The 18,794-nt window shown below is 48.9% G+C and overlaps 7 protein-coding genes across 7 annotated transcripts; 5 read left to right on the forward strand and 2 right to left on the reverse strand.

Annotated features, from left to right (window-relative positions):
* Window positions 1–364: 364 nt before the first annotated feature.
* LTR84_005132 (uncharacterized protein) lies at window positions 365–1,903 on the reverse strand (the record flags this gene model as incomplete). Its single annotated transcript, XM_064848704.1, has 1 exon — window positions 365–1,903. One exon carries the CDS (start codon window positions 1,901–1,903, stop codon window positions 365–367), a length of 1,539 nt encoding a protein of 512 aa, XP_064711328.1.
* A 395-nt stretch (window positions 1,904–2,298) lies between these two features.
* LTR84_005133 (uncharacterized protein) lies at window positions 2,299–4,753 on the forward strand (the record flags this gene model as incomplete). The annotated part of the gene is made up of 6 exons (XM_064848705.1): window positions 2,299–2,429; window positions 2,481–2,835; window positions 2,889–3,093; window positions 3,139–3,170; window positions 3,221–4,633; window positions 4,691–4,753. 6 exons carry the CDS (start codon window positions 2,299–2,301, stop codon window positions 4,751–4,753), a joined length of 2,199 nt encoding a protein of 732 aa, XP_064711329.1.
* A 1,301-nt stretch (window positions 4,754–6,054) lies between these two features.
* LTR84_005134 (uncharacterized protein) lies at window positions 6,055–7,324 on the reverse strand (the record flags this gene model as incomplete). Its single annotated transcript, XM_064848706.1, has 3 exons — window positions 6,055–6,830; window positions 6,915–7,175; window positions 7,270–7,324. The coding sequence occupies 3 exons, from the start codon at window positions 7,322–7,324 to the stop codon at window positions 6,055–6,057; spliced, it is 1,092 nt and encodes a 363-aa protein (XP_064711330.1).
* Window positions 7,325–8,028: 704 nt separating this feature from the next.
* Window positions 8,029–9,873, forward strand: LTR84_005135 (uncharacterized protein; the record flags this gene model as incomplete). The annotated part of the gene is made up of 7 exons (XM_064848707.1): window positions 8,029–8,364; window positions 8,438–8,883; window positions 8,933–8,993; window positions 9,042–9,074; window positions 9,144–9,233; window positions 9,293–9,506; window positions 9,572–9,873. The coding sequence occupies 7 exons, from the start codon at window positions 8,029–8,031 to the stop codon at window positions 9,871–9,873; spliced, it is 1,482 nt and encodes a 493-aa protein (XP_064711331.1).
* A 485-nt stretch (window positions 9,874–10,358) lies between these two features.
* Window positions 10,359–12,333, forward strand: LTR84_005136 (uncharacterized protein; the record flags this gene model as incomplete). The annotated part of the gene is made up of 5 exons (XM_064848708.1): window positions 10,359–10,755; window positions 10,810–11,085; window positions 11,135–11,174; window positions 11,225–11,934; window positions 11,990–12,333. 5 exons carry the CDS (start codon window positions 10,359–10,361, stop codon window positions 12,331–12,333), a joined length of 1,767 nt encoding a protein of 588 aa, XP_064711332.1.
* Window positions 12,334–13,851: 1,518 nt separating this feature from the next.
* LTR84_005137 (uncharacterized protein) lies at window positions 13,852–15,792 on the forward strand (the record flags this gene model as incomplete). Its single annotated transcript, XM_064848709.1, has 2 exons — window positions 13,852–15,294; window positions 15,382–15,792. 2 exons carry the CDS (start codon window positions 13,852–13,854, stop codon window positions 15,790–15,792), a joined length of 1,854 nt encoding a protein of 617 aa, XP_064711333.1.
* A 309-nt stretch (window positions 15,793–16,101) lies between these two features.
* Window positions 16,102–17,899, forward strand: LTR84_005138 (uncharacterized protein; the record flags this gene model as incomplete). Its single annotated transcript, XM_064848710.1, has 4 exons — window positions 16,102–16,148; window positions 16,253–16,499; window positions 16,552–16,853; window positions 16,906–17,899. 4 exons carry the CDS (start codon window positions 16,102–16,104, stop codon window positions 17,897–17,899), a joined length of 1,590 nt encoding a protein of 529 aa, XP_064711334.1.
* Window positions 17,900–18,794: the final 895 nt, after the last annotated feature.

Below are 18,794 nucleotides of genomic sequence, written 5' to 3' on the forward strand. Positions count from 1 at the left end.
CATCAGTCTTCATTTCCAACCCAAGTGAATTAGGCAATTAGCATTAGATTCATTTTTATCCTATCCTGCGGCTGAAGTGTAATAATGCAGCCCGCGCTACCAGCAGTCCCGACGAAGCTCCTGTAGGAACAGCTAAACAACGTTTATCATTAGAACGAGTACACTTACAATTAGTAATACCCGCGAAACACTACCCAGCATTATACAAGAGAAACGCTTGATAGCTCTTCTTCGCTTGCCTGACTTATCAGGCATTTTTGTAGATAATTTCGTGAAACATGCCATCATCATTTTTCGGGGCTGGGGAGAACTCGATATCAATTTGGGCCCTCCGCTCAGGTAGCTCAGTGGATACATCAAGCAATTAGTTGTCATCCCTCTTCGGGAGCTGGAGAATATAGGGCAGCCCCCGTGCGGCATCCCCATCCTCTGGGCGAGCAAGACGTATAACGCTACCCGCAGCCGTGGATCGCTCACTGCTGGTCCTGCTCCGTCGACTGGCACCAGAGCGGCCAGATCGCACAGAGCTATGTGACCGCGTAGTTTGCAGCCGAAGCCCGAGGCCCTGGCGCGAATGAGCAGACACAAAGCGCGAGCTCGAGTTGCGACCGGACAAGGTGGGCCGGGAGATGGATCGCTGCGTGTGCGTCGGTGCCGTGCGGAGCGAAAGGCGATCCTCTTCGTCGTCTTCTTCCTGGCTCCGATCGGCTTCGTCGTCGGATGCGTTGCCGTCGTTGGAGGTGGAGGTTGTGGATCGAGGGGGTGGGTTGCCCTGCTCATGATTATGGTTGCGATGGCCGTGGTCTCGTTCAAAGGAGGACATGGATGGGACAGAGTCTTCAGAAACACGTCGTGGGGGAGCGCCGTAATGTCGTACGGAGCCGGAGTCGGAGAACGTAGATGGTATGGAAGCTTTCTCTCCTCCATGTCGGTGGCTGTAATGATGGTGGTGGGGAACATGAGGTTGATGACGATCGTCTTGAACGTCTCGATGTATTATACTAGATCCATCAAATCCGTCATCAAATGATGAGGTATCCAAGTCAATTAACTCCAGATCGACAGGTCTCATACTGCGAAGGAGCTCGGCAAACATGCGCATCAGGACCTGAAAGTCTTGCTCCGATATTGGCTCTGGGGCAAATCGAGCACGCTCGTAGGCCGAAAGAAAAGCCACAGTGAGGGAGTTGTCTGGTGCGACCCCGAGATCGATCAGGTGTCGAAGATAGGATCGCATGCCCATTGTCCCAGCTCTTGAAAGTTCCTCAATAACCCGAGGATCGGGGAGTGGTAGACCATCCGGACCTGGCTCGACCAGTGGGTCGACTGGAACGAGACTAATGGCCTTTGCTTCGATCAAGTCGGTCAGCTCATCCACCACTGTAGCGTACTCAAGGTTTGGTGTTTCTTTTGCAGCAGGAGAAGACCAACCCGGGTGATCTATCTCCCCCCATCTCTCCTCAATGTACGGGCCAGTACATTCTCGTGATCGGCACATGGCCAACACCCTTGTGGCTGCAATCTGAGTTTCATGTTCAATCCTCGTGCTTCTTGGACGTGCCTGATATGCAATGACTGCACTTTTTGCCAGGCAATCTTGTATTAACTTGTGGACTCGTCTTCCGGGGAGTTCTTCCTTCTCAATCGGCATAAACGACTTTGGGATATCTTTGAGAACAGAGCGGTTGGTATAAATTCGGGATGAATAGATGAGAATGGCAATAAGAGCAGTGACAACATAGGCACCACTCATCAAGAAGATATCGAGCGTCCTACGTCGCTTATAGGATTCATAGATGGCATCTGCCGGGGTGACGCAGATGAAGCAGATGAGGAGTAGGAATACAATGGTGAAAGAGGTGCTGTAGAAGATGCGGAAGACAACCTGGCGCGCTCGTGCCATTTCTGGAAAGCAGACAATAGTCTCATCTTGAATGTACTTGTATTAATGGCGACACATGGCCGTGTGTCTGTCGTCTTGTCATGCTGGTGGGTTTGGTGACGCTGGCTAAGTTGGTGCTGGAAACAAACTATGCATATTAGTACTTTTATTCCAACGTAGAAGATACGCTTGGAACAGAGTACTCCGCCGTATATGCTTTTTGGTACTAGCATCGGGCTAAATCAAGTACTAGTAGCCCAGTCTAAGCCTGTTAACCTCATTCTCCTCCGCCTAAGAGATGGGTTCATCAATGTTGAGCGTCAGGGTAACTGAATACTAACATCGCATCTCAATTGTAAGCCCAATTATGGTGGTAAGCAGCTACTTGCAATTAGCAATCTTGGATCGTATCAATCATGCCAAAATATACCGAATATCAAAAGGTGTTCCGAATTGGTAAACTCAACTCTGGAAAGGCTCAATCACAGCCTCGGGCAAGAGATCGTAGCAGACGACCACAGTGGTCCTCAGACACAAACAACCAAAAGTAAGCCGACGTGGCACGATAGTCGGAGAGAGACATGACTGAATCTTGCAGTGACTCTTCTATTACCGTGCCCAGTATAGGACAAGATAGGACTTCAAAAGAACCCAAGACAAAGCAAAACGCCACAGACCTTTCACCTAAACTCTCGGAGGCTCAGCGCCGACTGCAACATCTAGAAAAGGTCGTTGCATCACTAGTCGATGCAAATGCAGTTCCTCTCAAGATTCTCGACCAACCAACGCCTCCTTCGAGTGATGAATCACTGAGCGGCAGTATGCGCATCAACAAACCTCCTGATATGCAAGCGCAGCAGGTCTCGAACACACCATTGATTGGTCGTCTGGAAGTTCGTGGACTTGAGGCAAATTACAGTGGGGGCACGCACTGGGAGACGATCCTAGCTGATGTGCTTATACTCCCTCCATGATAACCTGTTTGACGCTAACATTGATTGGGTAGATCAAAGACATTCAAGAATGTCTTGCCAATGAGGTACAGAACGAGGTATTGGAAACCCTGGCCTCTGCCACCGGTGAGGAGCCCGACATTGTATTCGGGGTCTCCGAACCAGTATTCCTAGCGGAGGCTTTGGAAATGTTACCGAGCCGACATGTGACGGACAAGTTGCTCTCCGTTTTCTTCAGTTCTCACCATTTGCACATTCGTAAGCTACAGTATTCGTTCTGATACTTTCTCCTGACGGTTTCAGCTTTCATCCACAGAGGGAAATTCTTGAGAGAGGCAAGATCACTGCCCCGCCAACTCAATGCACCAAGACTAACACTTCACAGTATGAGTCTTTCTGGAACGATCCTTCTTCAGTCCCATATCTTTGGATTTCGATCCTTTTTTCAGCGTTAGACCTTGGAAGCTGGGTTAGCTACATGTCAAATCTCGATGCTATTGAGCCACTTGAGCAGGTGGGCCCTCGACCATTACTCAGAATAGCTGGTCAGATTCTGGTCGCCGGGCAGTACCCAAAAGCCCGTCCGTATTCAGTCGAGGCAGTTCTCTTGTACGGCATTTGTAAATTCGTCCAGAGAGTGGACCACGACACTGAACCATGGTTGGTGATAGGAGTCGCGGCTCGCATGGCTGTGAGGATGGGGTATCATCGTGATCCGAAACATCTGCCACACATCTCTCCATTTGAAGGGGAGATGCGTCGAAGGACTTTTTCTATTCTTATGGCATTCGATCTGTTATTATCCTTCCAGGCCGGCCTACCTGCCACAATCCATGAGGATTCATGCGACACTGACCTACCAGGGAACTTGTTCGACGAGGACTTTGACGAGGACGCTACGGTGGTCCCACCATCACGACCATACACGGTCCCAACGCCCATGATTTATCACTGTTTCAAGGGAAGGTTGTGCCGTAGTTTCAGGCCAGTTTCCCGACTTGCTTTGTCACCTACAGTCCCAACTTACGAGGAAACGATGAAAGCTGACGCAGAGTTACGTCGGGGGCATGCATTGATACCACCCAGCCTCGCCATGAAACCCTGGTCTCTGTCCATAACGGATGAAGTACGGGTTATCATGCACAGATTCAACGTAGATCTACTATATCAATCCGGTATCATGATCATTCATCGCATGTATCTCAGCCATGAAAGGTGGAACCCGGCTTATGAATATTCCCGAAAGACATGCATTCAGGCGAGTCTAGCAATGCTCAAATGGCAAGCTGATGTTCATATAGCGACCCAACCGGGAGGGCAGCTCCGCAATTCCAAGTGGATGGCAACAAGCTTGACGCAACATGACCTCCTGCTGGCCGCCATGATTGCTTGTCTCGACCTGTATGAGTCGCACCGCCAGGGAGAAGTGGCAAAGATGACCGAAGCAGAACTGGAGGATCGACGGAAAACATATAATGCCCTCAAGGTTTCACATCACATATGGACCTTGCGAGGTTCAGGCTCTCGAGATGCAAAACGTGCATCCACAATGCTGGGAGTAATGATGGCTAAGATTCCAGATCCAAATGTGGCACAAGTTTCCGGAGTCGATAACCCGTTAGATGTTTCCCAAGAACAGGACACCACGATACCAGGATCCACCACGATAGCACTGTCGAATTTGTCCCTCTGGGAACAAGAACTGGGAGATCCATTCATGGGTACTCATGCGCATGGAGAACAAGGGCCAGAAAGTGCGGCCTTCGAAGCACTGCTCAGGGACGAGGAGGTCAACTGGGTAAGTACTATGGCACTGGTTTGAGATTGGATTGGATTAGCTGACTTGGTAACACAGTCCCTCGTTGACAAGTATCTCTTTGGTCGCGGCCAAGACGACTTTATGATGGGTGACCTTTAGGGGCGTCTCAAATTCGGTGTCATCGAGTCGTCTAGATCTCCGACACTCGTTTGTGATCTATTGTGATCTATTGTGATCTTTTCTTACCCCAGGGCAATGTAGCCAGCTGTCTCTCAAGCACGTATCAATGTGGGAACTCAGTTTCAATGGAGCCACAGGTCCGTTGTCACGACTTCTGCATACATTCTCTCTTACGATGACTTAGAGTAAATATCGAATCTGTTCACTGAGACATCAGCAGGATGTTCTGAAGGAGTGAAGACGACCGCTGAATGAAAACAGCACAGACATTCACATTAGTCATCAGAAGTTCGGGCCTATTTTTCCGAGGCGATTGTTTAGGAAGGTATCCCGAGTATTGCGGAACTACCTATTCGACGCCGAGCTACAGATTGACCTCGCAAGGGCCGTGGATTGACCCTTCTCTCCTCTACCATCCCACCGTAAACGACATTCCATCGACACGAAATGGGTGGAGGCGGCAAAGTTCCGTATCCGAAACATGTCTGGTCACCAGCAGGTGGCTGGTATGGGCAACCACACAACTGGAAGGGAAACACCATGATCATGGGAGGGGTTATTGCAGGCATCACGTTCCTTGCTTGGAGACTCTCTGCCGAAAGAGAGCACAGATACAAGTTCCCTGAGCCGGGCAGGTTCTTTCCAAGCCGATAGTGAGTTCACCTTCACCATTCGAGATCACCAGACAACAGTCGCGTTAGAAGACCAGCGATTTGGGGAATTCCCACCTGCTTTAGTCGCAGCCAGTCAGACACACAACGGCGGCATTCCACTTATCTTTCAAATGCAGATACTGACACCTCGCTTTAGTTGGAGTAAACAGATCATCGAGCATGAAAAGGCCCAGAAAGGACAATAGACTCGACCCCCCGATCGCACTCCATTTACCCATCGAGTACGATCTACTGCACCCAATGCTACGACTCATAACACCGAATTGTACATATTCCCAACATAACCGCTAAAATGTCATAAACGACGAGGACGGAAAGCAGCACGAAACCTGAAGCGCCAGCTCGTGTGGAATAAGCAGAAGAAGAACAGCGAGAAACCCGACATGGAGGCCCTAGCGCATTCTGTATGTACCATTGAGAAAACCTGAGGCGATTGCGAATGCACGGCCGTCGTCCAACAATATAAAAAATGTCAAGCCCACAAAAAATCTTAGGTGTTTGACCTCCATTTGGTGACTGTGAGCGTATCGAGACAAGGACATCATGGAGCAAGGGCCTTGAAGAGAGCGAAACACAGCGGAAGGCATCTCTGTTCGTTCGCTTTCGTTATTGCAGCTGTCCTTGAACGTGAGTTTTCTCGCTATCAAGATACGAATGATATCGACCCAGGTAGGACTCCCCGTTCCAAACAGCAGGATCTGTTGTGGACACGCCAGGCATGCCGACTTGCTCAATTGCATATGCAGCAGCTACTGTTGCGTGAAGAAGACCCAGCAACAGATTGTGTTGCGAATTTTCACCGACCCACAGATCTTCTTTGACGACACCGCTCTCAACAGGAGCAACCCTACCCGTCATGCCCATAGCCAACGCGCCCAGAAAAGTGTTACCACCGCCGGTCGGATCCCGGACCTTACTACTGTCCCGATGAAATGCACCGAGATGTAGCTTCTTCCGCCCTACGTATGTCGTGCAGCCCAAAGCACCTTCTCTGATCACCAGAGCCGCATTCATGTACTTGTCTGAATCCACGCGCAGTAGTTTGTCTGCCATCATCTCCTGCGATAATCTATCGTCACCACTCGAAGCAGCAGGAAAGAACGAAACGAGTTCTTCCGCATTGGGACTCACGACATCGACGAGTGCGATAGCCTCTCGAAGCCGATCGAACTCTTCAGGCGTGCACAGGTCAGGAATCGGCTCCCATACAAAAACAGGCCGTTCTTCATTTGGAACAAGCACATTCCGCCTGGCCATGATCCCTCTGATCAACGACATGCACCGCTCCGGCGAACAAACCATGTGAAACGATTGAGCCAACACCTGCTCCTCCGACAGGGAATTCTCATCCAGTCGCAGTTTCGGTGTGAGATATTTGAACGCTTTTCGTTGTGCGTGTCAGCTTTATCAAGCCTTTTGCGGTGGGAGGGAACGAGTGCAACATAAGATTGGAGGCTACCGCTCACCTCGATGCTCGTTGTGACCGTAGCCATTCCACGCGGTCGTAGTGAGACGCGTAACATCCGTCCGGAATATACATTTCGTGCCCCAAGTATCAATAAGACTTCTCAGTTCTGCTGGGAAATCCGAACCCATGTCGACTATCCATCCCACGTGCTGAGCATTTTGCCCGCCTGCTGCGAGACGAGCACCGAGCGCTGCATAAGTCCCGGCACCACCGATGATTCTTTGCTCTGGTGCATCGCTGTTGAGGTGCTCAATCTCATCTGAAGATGGTGTCAGTTAGGGAACTGACGAATAGATATATAGTTAGGACTAAATGATGTGAGATATTTAGTGATGGAGAAGCATCAAACGAACCAATGATGAACATGCCCAGGGTGCAAAATGCGAGACGGTCTACTGAAGCTGTCATTGCGGTGTCGAGGCGATTTGATCATCAGCAGCATTAAACCAGGAGAGGTTCCCAAGCTACCGATACCGTATCTCGTTGGACCAGAGACATTATGCATGCTTCTCCGTGATGAGCAGTTTTCACCGTGAACTTTCTCCTGGTGGGGAGGGCCAGCTTGCCAAGCCATTGTACAGCCTTGCACATTGTGTCACAAGGCTCAGTCAACAGCGGAGCTTATCCTGTGGGACGTAGGTTGTCTGCAAATGTGAGCTACTGAACGGACCTTGCTGGTTCCAACCGTCAAACCCTTTTGAACACAGTACTTCTATCCACACGATTACCTCTACCCACTTCTAGTCCATCTTTGCAAGGGACTGCTTACCCTGTGTTCGAGAAATGGCACTTGGGTTGAGGGAATAATCCTCTCGAGCAAGTGTATGTTTCCGGCAAGTGAGTACGGCTTGTCCACAGCGAATCGCCTACGACTATTATGTAGTGTGAGAGTGCTCTGCTCTGCTCCCCGTGCATAATAAGTGCGGGGAACTTGATGGTGCATCGAACGGGCCGGGGCCGGTCACAGCGAAGGTGTAGTACAGAAGAGGCCTGAAATTCCAAGATCGCATGCTATATAAGGATGATGGCAGACAGGATTCGCAGTCACAATTGATGTGTGGAGACTCACAAGTGCAGATATCATATCGAAATACTCCTAACTAACCACCAATATGGCCTCCACAAATGGTCACACCAACGGCAGATCGACGAAACAGCCTGAACCACTGGACTGGACAACCTTCTCCAACGTCATCAATGGCAAGCTAGAAAGTACGCAGAAGACAAGGCATGGCATCCTCCCCGCTACAGGCGAGAATGGGCCAGAAGTGCCACTCACGACACCAGACGATGTAGAGCGTGCGATGACTGCAGCACAAGCTGCATTTATCACCTGGGCAGAAGTCCCATATGCCGAGCGACGAGCCGCAGTGATCGCATACGCAGATGCTATTGCCTCTGAGAAGGAATCTTTCTCTCAGATGCTCACCAAGGAGCAAGGAAAGCCGGTGAGTAGTTGTCAAACGTGTACAACCTCATGAAAACCGACCAGTCGCTGAATAATTTCCCTCAAATTAATAGCTAAAGTTCGCAGCCATGGAGCTGGATTTGACCGTCCACTGGATGAAGACCATTGCGAACCTCGAGCTACCCGAGGAGAGAATCGTGGAAGGCGACAGAGAGATACTCGTGAGATACACGCCTCTGGGTATCACGGTTGGAATTGTGCCTTGGAATTATCCGATTTTGCTGGCAGCCGCGAAAATCGCCCCTTGCGTTGTGACGGGTAATCCTATCATCATCAAACCGTCTCCATTCACACCAGCCGGTGATTTGAAGCTGGTTGAGCTGGCGCAGAGGTTCTTCCCACCCGGTGTCGTACAGTGTCTGTCTGGCGATGATAATCTTGGACCATGGCTTACTGCACATCCCGTTCCAGCAAAGATCAGTTTCACTGGATCCACATTCACGGGGAAGAAGGTCATGGAGTCCGCTGCGAAGACTTTGAAACGCGTGACGCTTGAATTGTGAGTCGTCTGTTCTTGTCCTATATGGCATGCTGATTGCGGATGCTAGAGGCGGGAACGATCCTGCGATTGTTTTGGAAGACGTTGATATCGATGATGTTGCACCCAAGGTCAGTCATAATGAGGTGTCTGAATCTGGTTGTTGATCGATTGTCCAGGTTGCTTCATTGGCGTTTTTGAACTCCGGGCAGGTAAGTTGGAATGTCTCAAGGGTTAACAATATCCTGATCACACAAAGCTTACAAATCGGATGGGAACAGATTTGCCTAGCTCTCAAGCGAGTCATCGTGCAGGAAAGTATCGCAGATAAATTCCTGGCAGCGATGGTTAAGGCGACGCAAGAGCTGAAGGTGATTCCTTCATCCAGGGGAGACTAAAAGTGCGATCGCACAGCTAACGCAGTCGAAAGGTTGGACCGGGCACTGATCCTGAAGTCTTCCTTGGACCCATCCAGAACTCCATGCAGTATGAGCGAGTGAAAGGTTTCTTCGCAGACATTGAAAAGGAGAATTGGAAGGTAGCAGTGGGCGGCACCAACCCAGATGGACCAGGCTACTTCATCACCCCCACGATCATCGATCGACCGAAGGATGATTCTCGTATCGTCACGGAAGAGCCATTTGGTAAGTTTAAACAGTGTCAGAAGAGAGGTCTCTGCGTTTAAGAGAGGTGTTGATCGGTATCTTAGGTCCAATCGTGCCACTACTCACATTCAAGACTGAGGAAGAGGCAATTAGAAAAGCCAATGACACCCAAATGGGTCTCGGAGCATCAGTGTGGTCCGGGGATTTGGACCGTGCTAATCGACTTGCCCAGAAGATCCAGGCAGGCACGGTCTGGGTCAATACACACTTCGAACTCGATCCCCGAGTGCCGTTTGGTGGCCACAAGCAAAGCGGGAACGGAAGTTATGAATGGGGAGTTCCGGGTCTAATCTCGTTCTGTAACAGCCAGACGCTGTTCTTGAAGAAGAATCCGACAAAGTTGTGATGTCGTATAGATATAGTACTGCGCTTTTCATAGTCAGCAGTACGAAGATTCCGGGCAAAATAGGTGTCATTTTCCCACGTACTTTTCTTTTCGAGCTGAACGGCAGTGTCGCATTGAGGGTCGCAATGTAAGAATTGTGTGAATTTCGTATTTCCACGGGGTGGTCATGTTGCCTTCCCCGTATTTCGAACGCTATTGTAACACGGCATGGAGCCGTGCGTGAGATCTGTGGTAGTAGTGCGTATCCGCGGCTTGAGGCCGGCATTCAGCCTTGCCGGGCACCGCAAAACACGAACAGCGTGTCTGTACTAAAGTAGCACAATCAGTATCTGATGAATTCACCATACTACTAATGCCCATAGTCCGCAATATACTGTTTCGGTAATACTAGTACTCTTTACTTGTTGATCTAGTGGTTCTGTCACATCCACCATACCTCCGACTCTGAATTGCATTCTTGTCGACCACAACGACACCCGATCAAAATGTCTATATTAGAAACTGCCAGCCAGAAAATGCAGCCTACTTCGGGTCGCAAAAAGAGCTCCTTTATTCAAGGCGATCAGGCCTCCCCTCTTTCCTCAGCAACACTTGGGAATTTGATCGATGAACAAGGCGTGAAGAATGGCGGTCGTATTGCAACGGTTTTTCCCTGGCAACGGCATTCCATTTCGTATGAACAGCTGGCGGAGCGAAGTCGCTTACTGGCCAAGTCAATGCTGGAAGCTGGATTGAAGCATGGAGATACTGTCGGAATTATGGCTGGAAATTGCTATCAGTACATCGAGGCATTTTTGGGCGCTGCCCGTATTGGATGTCCATTTGTAGTATTCAACAACACCTATTCTCCTGTGGAGCTATCAACTGCACTCGCTGTCAGCTGTAAGATGATCTTATCGACCTGGTGAATGATACTTGGACTTACATATATCGCAGCTTGTAGGATCTTGTTCCTGGCGAGCAATATCGGTCCCAAAAGCCTCTCACCTCATATGCACGCAATACAAAACAACTCCACATCTCTCCCAGACTTGAAGCGAATTGTCCTCATATCCCAGACGAGAATTGACAGTCCTTCAGTAACAGTGGAAGTTATCTCATACTCAGCTTTCGTTGATAATGGGCATTCCGTCTTTATGCACAAAGGAGTATTGCGAAGAGCTGAAAGAAGGGTCAAGAACACTGATGTGCTCAACCTACAGTTCACTTCCGGTTTGCTACAGCACTTGACTCATGGTTGTAGGTGACTGACTTGACGCAGGAACGACGGGAGCACCAAAAGCAGCAATGTTGACACATCGGTAGGTTAAGGTGTCCAATAATTCGTGCTTCTTACTAATTGGAGTATCAGAAACCTGATCAACAACGGAAAAGTGATAGGTGATCGACTCGAAATGACAGCGGAAGACCGGCTTTGCTGCCCTCCACCATTGTTTCACTGTTTTGGTCTGGTCATCGGCTTTTTAGCAGCCTTTACCCACTCAAGCACAATCGTGTTTCCCAGTGACCAGTTCGAGCCAAACCAAGTCCTGGATTCAATTGCGAATGAAAAATGTACAATCATTCATGGAGTCCCGACTATGTTTTTGGCGGAAATCGAGGCAAACAATCAGAAGAAATACACGTTCGACACATTGCGCGTAGCATTGGCTGCTGGATCTCCAGTTTCCCCATCTTTGGTGGACAGAATTCAGAAGGAGATGGGAGTTGAGAAAGTCTTGATTGCATATGGCATGACCGAGACAAGCCCGGTAACTTTCATGACTTCGTTGGACGACTCCAAGGAAATGTTGTTGAAGACTGTTGGTCGGATAATGCCACATACCTTGGCAAAGATTGTTGACGGTAAAGGAGAAACCCTGCCACGTGGTGTTCCCGGCGAGCTGTGGACTGGGGGTTACGCCTTGCAGAAAGGATATTGGCGAAACGAGGCAAAAACTGCAGAGGCGATGACAATAGATGAGGACGGTGTGAGGTGGATGCACACGGGTGATGAGTGCTTGATCAACGATGATGGCTATTGCGTGATCACAGGAAGAATCAAAGATCTGATCATCAGGGGTAAAGTCGTCCCACTGTTCATCTGAAATCGTTGCTAATGAAAATCCTTGTTTAGGTGGCGAGAACATTTCTCCGGCCCAGGTTGAAGACCGCCTGACCGAGCATGCATCGATAGCTGAGGCATGTGTGATTGGCGTGGCGGACGCCAAGTACGGAGAAGTTGTGGGCTGCTTTCTTCGCCTGCGAGACGGTGCTCCAAAACCAGTGTCGGACGAGATTGTCCAGTGGGTCCGGGCAGGACTTGGAAGTCACAAAGTCCCGAAGTACATATTTTGGATTGGTGAACCTGGAGTGGGTAATGAATATCCGAAAACAGGAAGTGGGAAGCATCAGAAGCATATCCTGAGAGCTATTGCCTCTAGACTTCTCTCCCAACGGGATTTGAAGGCAAGATTATAGACGAAGTCCATGAATGCTTCGCTGGCGCAACCTTACAAGGAGCCCATTCTTCCTTCAAGTGCCAGCAATGCTGAACCACAGAGTTTCTCCTGGTCAGTAGCGTAGGACCATGCGACGAGGCTGACTGAAAAGAAGGCCGAGCCAATCAACAGACCAGGCTTGAGATAGACTTAGTCAGCAAGTCGACCGGGCCGATGCCGTCTTGTGCGGAAGGCTCGAGATCGAAGTCAGACTTGCCTTCTTGGACTTTGAGTAACACGCGGTGTAGACTGAACCACATCGGCGACAGCAAAACTCGAGCGCCCGAGACGGTCCTTTTCATGGTTCAGGAGGTGATCCTATGCACACCAAACTCCCAGATGGAGCCTGTTTCTAGGCTTCTTACAAGGTGCTTCGTGGCCGTGAGAAGGTCCTTAGGGTCCTGAGATTTCGAGCCATACTGATGTTTCCAAAGTTCAAGAACTTGGGCAACAAATACCGATTCAAAAAAGATTGATAGTTAACTTTGGTTCTCCCTGCCGATTCGAGACTGTATATTGAGTCTCAGCCTAGCTCGCAGCCATATTAAAGGCTTGGGCGGTAAGCACAGATGAATCGGCCAATTTTAGAACGCCGCTAGAACCGTAGTCGAGTTTAAAGATAATAGAATGAACATATGCGACAATTTCTGATGCGCACGATGGGATGTCGTAGATGGACTATCTGTGCGTTTGGGACTTTCAATAATCAATCTCGTGATACACAAGCTGCTGCGCATGCTCAGGTTACTCAAGGAGTTCAAATTAGGGGTATGCATAGGCGCTGGTCCGTTAGAGTGGGATTTAGTTGACCCGTGGGTCCAATCCTTAGGTTCCATTTTATCCCCGTAGTTCCAGGTTTGGTGGCTTAGTTAAGAGGCGAACCCCGCCTCCATCACCGCTACAGGTTAGCCAACTTCTCTTTACCTTGGATAGACACAGAGATGACATGACATCTAGGTGAGAAATCTTCTGAATGAAGACAAAGTTGCCCGACATCAAGTCACACATCCAAATTTCAATTCGCCAATCTATCAGTACGTGGTTAGGCATCACAGGATTGGATTCGCAAGTGTCTTAGAATATGGCTGAACCCCGCGAGTCAAAGCGTGTACGGCAAGCTTGTATCAATTGTCGGTATGAATCTCAGAAAACAAGCTAGAGTAAAGAGGGCGACTGACTCTTTGCTCCCAGGCGTAAAAAATCCAGGTGTTCAGGGGAGAAACCGACTTGCTCGTTCTGCGCACGATTGAAGCAAGAGTGTTGCTACGACGAAGGCCCAGTTTGTCATCATCCCCATGTATCATCCAGCAATGCAAATGTAAGGAATCCCTGTTTACCAGAATCGCTATCATCTCTAAAACTCCCTAGGAAATCAATCTAGCGGCGCGGGTCGCATTGCTCGAGTCCAAACTAAGCCTACTTGATAGTGGAAATAATAATGAGTATGAAGCATTTTGCCACTTGCACTATCCGACTTACTGGCTAAGCACTACCTAGCATGTCCTTTCTACTGAGCAACGATGGTATGCCTAATAAGAGGAGAAGATCCTCTGTTCAAGATGACTCTGGGCCTTCCGACAACTCGATCGATAGTCCACAGTCCCAAGTGGAAGCAACTCGGTTAGTACTTTTCCTCTTCGCCTGCATAAATCTTGTGATACCTGATGAGGTACTTGTTTTCTTACCAGTACTCAGGAAATTCACGCAGTTACCGCCGAATACTGTCCTTCGATCAATTTTGAAGACGTACTTCCAGTTCTGCCAAAGTCAGCCATACGTCTATTCCAGTCCGGAACACTTCTATCGGAAATTGGATTCTGGATTTCTCCCAGATTTTCTTTTGATGGCGATGACAGCTATGGCAATACGATTTTCTGATGACCCGTTTTTCGAGGGTAGGCGAGTAGAATCCGCGGAATCATATGCACGTACGGCATGGAACGAGATCTTCGATAAATCTTTCTCTGAGGACTACCTACTGGATGTGCACACTGTGCAAGCTACCAATATGCTAGCTGTCGTTGACTTTACAGCTAGTCGACAGAAGTTGGCCTGGGTAAAGATTGGCCTAGCCGTCCGCTTTGCTCAGAGTCTCCAATTGAACAAGGAGCCCTCAAACCAAACATCACCAGAAGAACAAGATGAACGAAGGAAAACCTTTTGGTCTGTCTATCTGCTGGATAGACTCGTATCATGTGGGACCAATCGACCACCGACACTTGCAGATACCGATTGTACTGTACTGTTGCCATCGTCGGCTGTTTCGTATCGCGAAAATGGCTCCTTACCAGATTTGAGGGCTCTCAACGACATGTCGTGGAATGGTAGTACAGAAAATCTGGATTGCTTTGCTCAGACAATTCTAATGGCCTCTGCTCTGGGACGAGTTGAGAGACATACGTTGCAACATCAAAGCGGCAACGACCGATTTCCGCCATGGGACTCGAGAAGTGACTTTGCTGCAATTTACAGCACCTTGCTTAACTTTGAAGCACATTCAGATATTACCAGAGTTTCATTCTCGACAACGATACGACGGTATGTCAGACCTAATGGAACGCTGGATCATCAGGGTGCAGGTCATTTTGTCTTTTCCAACATTCTTTATCACATGAATCAGTGTCTGCTCCATCACCCATTTCTGTTGAGGAAAAGGCTGGAACCTCGGAAATCAAGAATCTCTCCTAGCTTTCTCCGCGAAGCACTTCGACGAAGTCGTGAACACGCATATCAATTGACAGTATCACTTCGAATCGTGCAAAAGCAAGGATTGACGTTGAGTAGCTTTTACGCTTATGCTACTATGGTTGCTGGATCCATACATCAACTATTTGTCAACCACTGTGATGAATGGCTGCAGAAATCCGCGCAGCAAATGTTGGATTACTCGTTAGAATTTCTTGACAAAGGTCAGGGGACGTGGGATCACTATCCCCGTGTTGTAAGTTTTATGTGGTCCTTCCTTAGTTTACCTCATACTGAATTTAATCTGTTCTATGTCGAGTCTTCACTGATCAATGGTCTCTAGGCAACTGCTTTGCGAAGCTTCAAGCCTGACCCTAGCTCTGCACGAGCATTGGTGACCATCAACTCATCACAAGTCGATGACTCAACTCTTGATATCATATGGAGCCTGCTTGATTATGGTTGGCTGTCTGATCAGGCAAGACCATCCGCATTAGAAGTCACTGGACACACTGATCTGGCTCAATCATCGACCGGAGATGGCGCGATGGATGTAAACCTCATGGCTCAAACGTATGATCTTGTCGGTGACTTTGACATTGATTCATCAATCACGGCGCAGAATCAGATTTCACTGGACTATCTGGCCTTTGTGGACAATCCTGAAGGGCAGTGGCCTGCCGTTGAGGATGAGCTCAATTTCTCGAACGAGATAATTCTGCCGTCTCCCTGGACCCCCCATTTTGTAGAGTAGCAGATCGGGTTAGTGTCTCTTTCAATTGGACATAATAACTGTACATTTATCATGAAAGCAAAAGTACCGCGTTGTGATGGGGACAAGAGCACAACTTGAATCAAGAAATGTGATATTTGGGCCGGAATTCGGACAATATAGCGTTCCGGGACACTCTAGCTAGCTACGGTTAGCGTAGACGACTGGCTCCCGGCTTCCATATTGGGAACATATTAAACATGTCAGATCGTCGTCCGATCCCAGCAGGTTGCCTTTGTAAAGCGTACGTTGGCCATTCGTTTTATCCTTAATATCTCAACGACTATCAATATGGCAGCTCAGGGGAACATGCACAATTTGACCACGCTCATCAAAAGGTAATGATTGAACTCCCAGTACCGCACCACATGTCTCACAAAAGCCAATGGTTCACCATGAAATGAAGCATACCGAATCACAGCTGACAAGTTTATTTGAACAGATTAGAAGCTGCAACATCACGACTCGAAGACATTGCGAGTTCTGTAGATGGACCATCAAATGGGACTAACGGTTCGGCCGCAGCGGCCATTACCTCCTTTGGCCATCCAGGCGGCGTTGCAGAGCAGCCTCCCCCACCCCCCGAACCCCTACCCAGGTCTATCGAAGCTTTCGACAAGATTATCGAGGAAGAAGTGGGTGCATTTGTCACATCCAGTCAGAAGATAGGTGGTCTAGTTGAAGATCAGGTATGTTGGGATGGAGAAGCAGAACTTGCCAAACCCCTAACACCCGGCGCAGGCAAACGCTGTCAAAGCAGCCTTTGAGGCCGAAAGGACGTATCTACTGGTTGCAACAAAAGCCAAAAAGCCCGATCATACGCCGCCCGAATTGATGACAGAGCTGCACCGTCACACTTCGTCCGTCGATGAAATTCGAGAAGCAAACCGACCATCACCATTGTTCGTCCATCTAAGCGCCGTCTCAGAAGGAATTGTAGCGCTGGGATGGATTGTGGAGAAGAGACCAGCAGATTTTGTGACGGATACATTAGGAGGGGCTCAATACTACGGTAACAAGATCTTGAAGGAATATAAGGAGAAGTACGTTGCGCATATCCATATAGTTTGTCCCAGCTGCTGACCATTTCGATAGGGACAAGACCCACGTGGAATATATTCAGGCCTATTACAAGATCTTCCGCTCACTATCAGCATACGTCAAGGAGTATTTTGCAACCGGTTTGACGTGGAACAATGCAGACGGAATTGATGCTTTAGAAGCCTTGAAGCAAGTTCAATCAAGCGGAACTGTTTCGAAAGCTGGTGCACCTGGTGGCGGCCCACCGCCGCCGCCACCACCACCTCCTCTGCCAAAGTTCGATAACAACGGGCCTCCACCACCACCTCCGCCACCATCATCCTCGAAAGGTGCTGCTCAGGGTGGTGATATGACGGCGGTGTTCGATCAGCTCAACCAGGGTTCCGCGGTCACATCTGGCTTGCGGAAAGTCGACAAATCCCAGATGACACACAAAAATCCGTCACTTCGCGCCACTTCGACTGTTCCAGAGCGATCGAATTCACAAACATCAGCTGGATCAGCAGGTCGTGGCAAATCACCATTACCAAGTAAGAAACCCGATAGCCTAAGGTCTAAGAAACCAGGCCGTAAAGAGCTTGATGGCAGCAAGTGGATTGTGGAAAATTTCGACAACACTCAATCTGAGGTGATCGAAATCCCTGCGGAACTCAACCACAGTATTTTGATCTCAAAATGCAATAAGGCCATCATCAAGGTCAACGGCAAAGCCAATGCAATCTCCATCGACAATTGCGCTGGCCTGTCGATCTTGGTGGACTCACTGGTCTCGAGCTTGGACGTGATCAAAGCTACAAAATTCCAGGTTCAGGTCGATGGCGTGGTACCGACAATACTTCTCGATCAGGTGGATGGAGCACAGATTTACCTTTCCAATGCCAGCCTAGCAACCGAAATCTTCACAAGCAAGTGCAGCGCACTCAATGTTGTTCTGCCACCTACAGACGATTCGGAGGATGATTCTAAGGAGATCCCCTTCCCCGAACAGCTGCGAAGTGTGATCAAGAATGGTTCTTTGATCAGTGAGATTGTGGAGCATGCAGGTTAAAATGCATACTTGCCCTTTCTTTTTGTAACTGTGTACAATTAGCGAAGAGGAATCAGCCCTGTTTAGTTGTTCCTTTGGACAACGTGGCTGGGACCTTGGGGTCTGTGCAATACAAGAAGTCGAAGTCTTGACTTGGTCTTCATCTTTTCTGATCTCCAGGTGACCGCCATCAATAAATTCGGACCTATCTAGGAACTTAAAGTTAGAACTACCTAGGTACCTAGGTAGCCAATATGCCAAGTGTTGAATATCCATGTCACGTGGCGTGGTTTCCGGATGAAGTCGAACTCAACTTCACACGCTTCACATCTTCGCATTTTCATTCTGGTGCCTATCATTGCCAACGCCGACATTACCGAATCTTGTTTGGGAATCTGTCCTTGATTCTTCTAGATGACTGACAGCTTGAGACACATACTGCATGCAGTCTCGAGCTTCATCACCAATCCAGAGTTGAGGGAATCAGTTGTGGGTGCGGCCGTGGCGTTCATGGGCTAGAAATACACCTCCTGAGGATATCACGAACCAGGAATATGAACATATCGATTATCCTTGGGGAGTCACTAATACCTAGCGGTATCCTTTCCGATTGGCGAGTTCCTCTCAATCGATTAGCGAGATCGATGATTAGACCGCCCTGCGTCTCTGCGGTTAGTAAGAGGACTCGGAGAGAATCTGCACGGCAATATGAGACAACCAGTCCATTGAGTTGAAGTTTAGGACCGAACTTTGGCATGGGTCCAGACTATGTGGATCGTGGTCTCATGTCCATAACACCGATGTACATCAATGGTCCATGCCATCAAGGTCCCATTCATTTCCACACCAATGCACCCACCTCGACACAATTATTGTTTGGTACATTGAAGCGCTCTGTCACCTCTATGCTCCGTCA

The sequence above is a fragment of the Exophiala bonariae genome (assembly GCF_035927105.1).
Source record: "Exophiala bonariae strain CCFEE 5792 chromosome Unknown scaffold_2, whole genome shotgun sequence".
Lineage (NCBI taxonomy): Eukaryota > Fungi > Ascomycota > Eurotiomycetes > Chaetothyriales > Herpotrichiellaceae > Exophiala > Exophiala bonariae.